The sequence below is a fragment of the Sprattus sprattus genome (assembly GCF_963457725.1).
Source record: "Sprattus sprattus genome assembly, chromosome: 5".
NCBI classification, from domain to species: domain Eukaryota; kingdom Metazoa; phylum Chordata; class Actinopteri; order Clupeiformes; family Clupeidae; genus Sprattus; species Sprattus sprattus.
Genome location: NC_137924.1, coordinates 20,648,604 through 20,650,318, shown reverse-complemented (window position 1 = coordinate 20,650,318; position 1,715 = coordinate 20,648,604). Strand labels below are relative to the sequence as shown.

Genomic DNA, 1,715 nt, shown 5'->3' with positions numbered 1-1,715 from the left:
GAGTTTATGAGTAAATTCTGGTCCATTCCTACCTATTGATGGATTTGCCCAGGACCACTTAGTTTGTTTTTTCAAAAAGTTTGATCAGTTTTCGTCAATCTCACGCCAATAAGCCTTGGAAGTTTGCAAACTTCACATAACTTAACTAAATGTGATAAATTACAATGTCCAATGTATATTAAGCATGTCGCCAACAACATTTTATTACATTACACATACTCGATATTCAAATGCTTATAAAACAATGTACATGGGCTGAAAACACAATCAATATTTCAGCTGAATTAAAATGTGTCATATATTTTTTTGTCGTTCTTTGGTTATGTTAGAGTTAATCTCCGATGTCACAACAATGAAAACTATGCAGTCATATTTGTGTAAAATGGACACAATGGCAAATAATAACCCTTTAGAGGCCACTTTGAATTGTGAAACACAGGCCAGGCCTGTTATGCCATGTTGCTCTGTCAGGATTTTAAACAATAGATGTACATTTTCTTTGGCAACGAGGTCAAGAATAAAAGCACTAGAAAGTCAATGTCGAAGCTGTGCAATCCTGAGACAGAAACACCACAACCGCAACCATGATGGGCAAGGTAAGTCCAGCTCTGGAATATTATCTTCTCAGTAAAAACTGAAATATAGAGATATTGATGCTGAATATTCGTATTAATGAACATTACATTTACACATGACACATTTTCAGGAAATTAATATGTGACTCATACATTGTTGATGAGTCATTATAATTCAACCAACTCAATGATATAGTTTTCCCTACAACATGTATTAATGCAATAAAGAAATATCTAAATATAGAGAAATTGATGTTATTTCAGATCACCTTCTACGAGGAGAGGAACTTCCAGGGGCGCTCCTATGAGTGCATGAGTGACTGTTCCGACATGTCCTCCCACATCAGCCGCTGCCAGTCCTGCAGGGTGGAGAGCGGCTGCTTCATGATGTACGAGCGTCCCAGCTTCATGGGCAACCAGTTCTTTATGAAGAGGGGCGAGTACAATGACATGCACCGCATGCAGAGCATGGGCATGATGTTCGACAACATCAGGTCCTGCCGTATGATCCCAATGGTAATTTTTTTATCAATATTTTGTCTATTCTGTCCACATGATGTATAGCTGATTGTAGTAGGTACTACAACTATAAAGTTTGACCTATCTCCCATACAGCACAGAGGACAGTTCAGAATGAAGGTCTTCGAGAGGGAGAACTTTGGTGGTCAGAGTATGGAGCTGATGGATGACTGTGACTCCATCATGGAACGCCATCGTATGTCTGACTGCCAGTCCTGCAATGTTATGGATGGCCACTGGCTCATGTATGAGCAGCCCAACTTCAGAGGCAGAATGATGTACATGAGGCCTGGAGAGCACAGAAACTTCAGGGACATGGGACACAGCAACACCAGATTCATGAGCATGAGGCGCATCATGGATTCCTGTAATTAGGCACGGCATGTTTGCTAACCCTTTAGAAACAGTTCATCGTCAATAAAGTGTTTAAACTCTTGGAAAAGCAGTGTTAGTTGTAATTATTCTTTTTTATACAGAAATGGTCTGGCATTAAGGACATAGTAAGTTCTCACACCTGATGCATACATACCTTCTATGGAGATACTGAATTTTAAAATGTAGAAGTCTTAAACCACTGTTAAGAGGGCAACTGAAGAAGATTTAAAGGCGAGTACAACACCT

At 39.5% G+C, this 1,715-nt stretch overlaps 1 protein-coding gene across 1 annotated transcript; it reads left to right on the top strand.

The window, feature by feature from the left end:
• Positions 1–827: 827 nt before the first annotated feature.
• Positions 828–1,469, top strand: LOC308365191 (gamma-crystallin M1-like; the record flags this gene model as incomplete). The annotated part of the gene is made up of 2 exons (XM_080838546.1): positions 828–1,091; positions 1,191–1,469. The coding sequence occupies 2 exons, from the start codon at positions 828–830 to the stop codon at positions 1,467–1,469; spliced, it is 543 nt and encodes a 180-aa protein (XP_080694672.1).
• Positions 1,470–1,715: the final 246 nt, after the last annotated feature.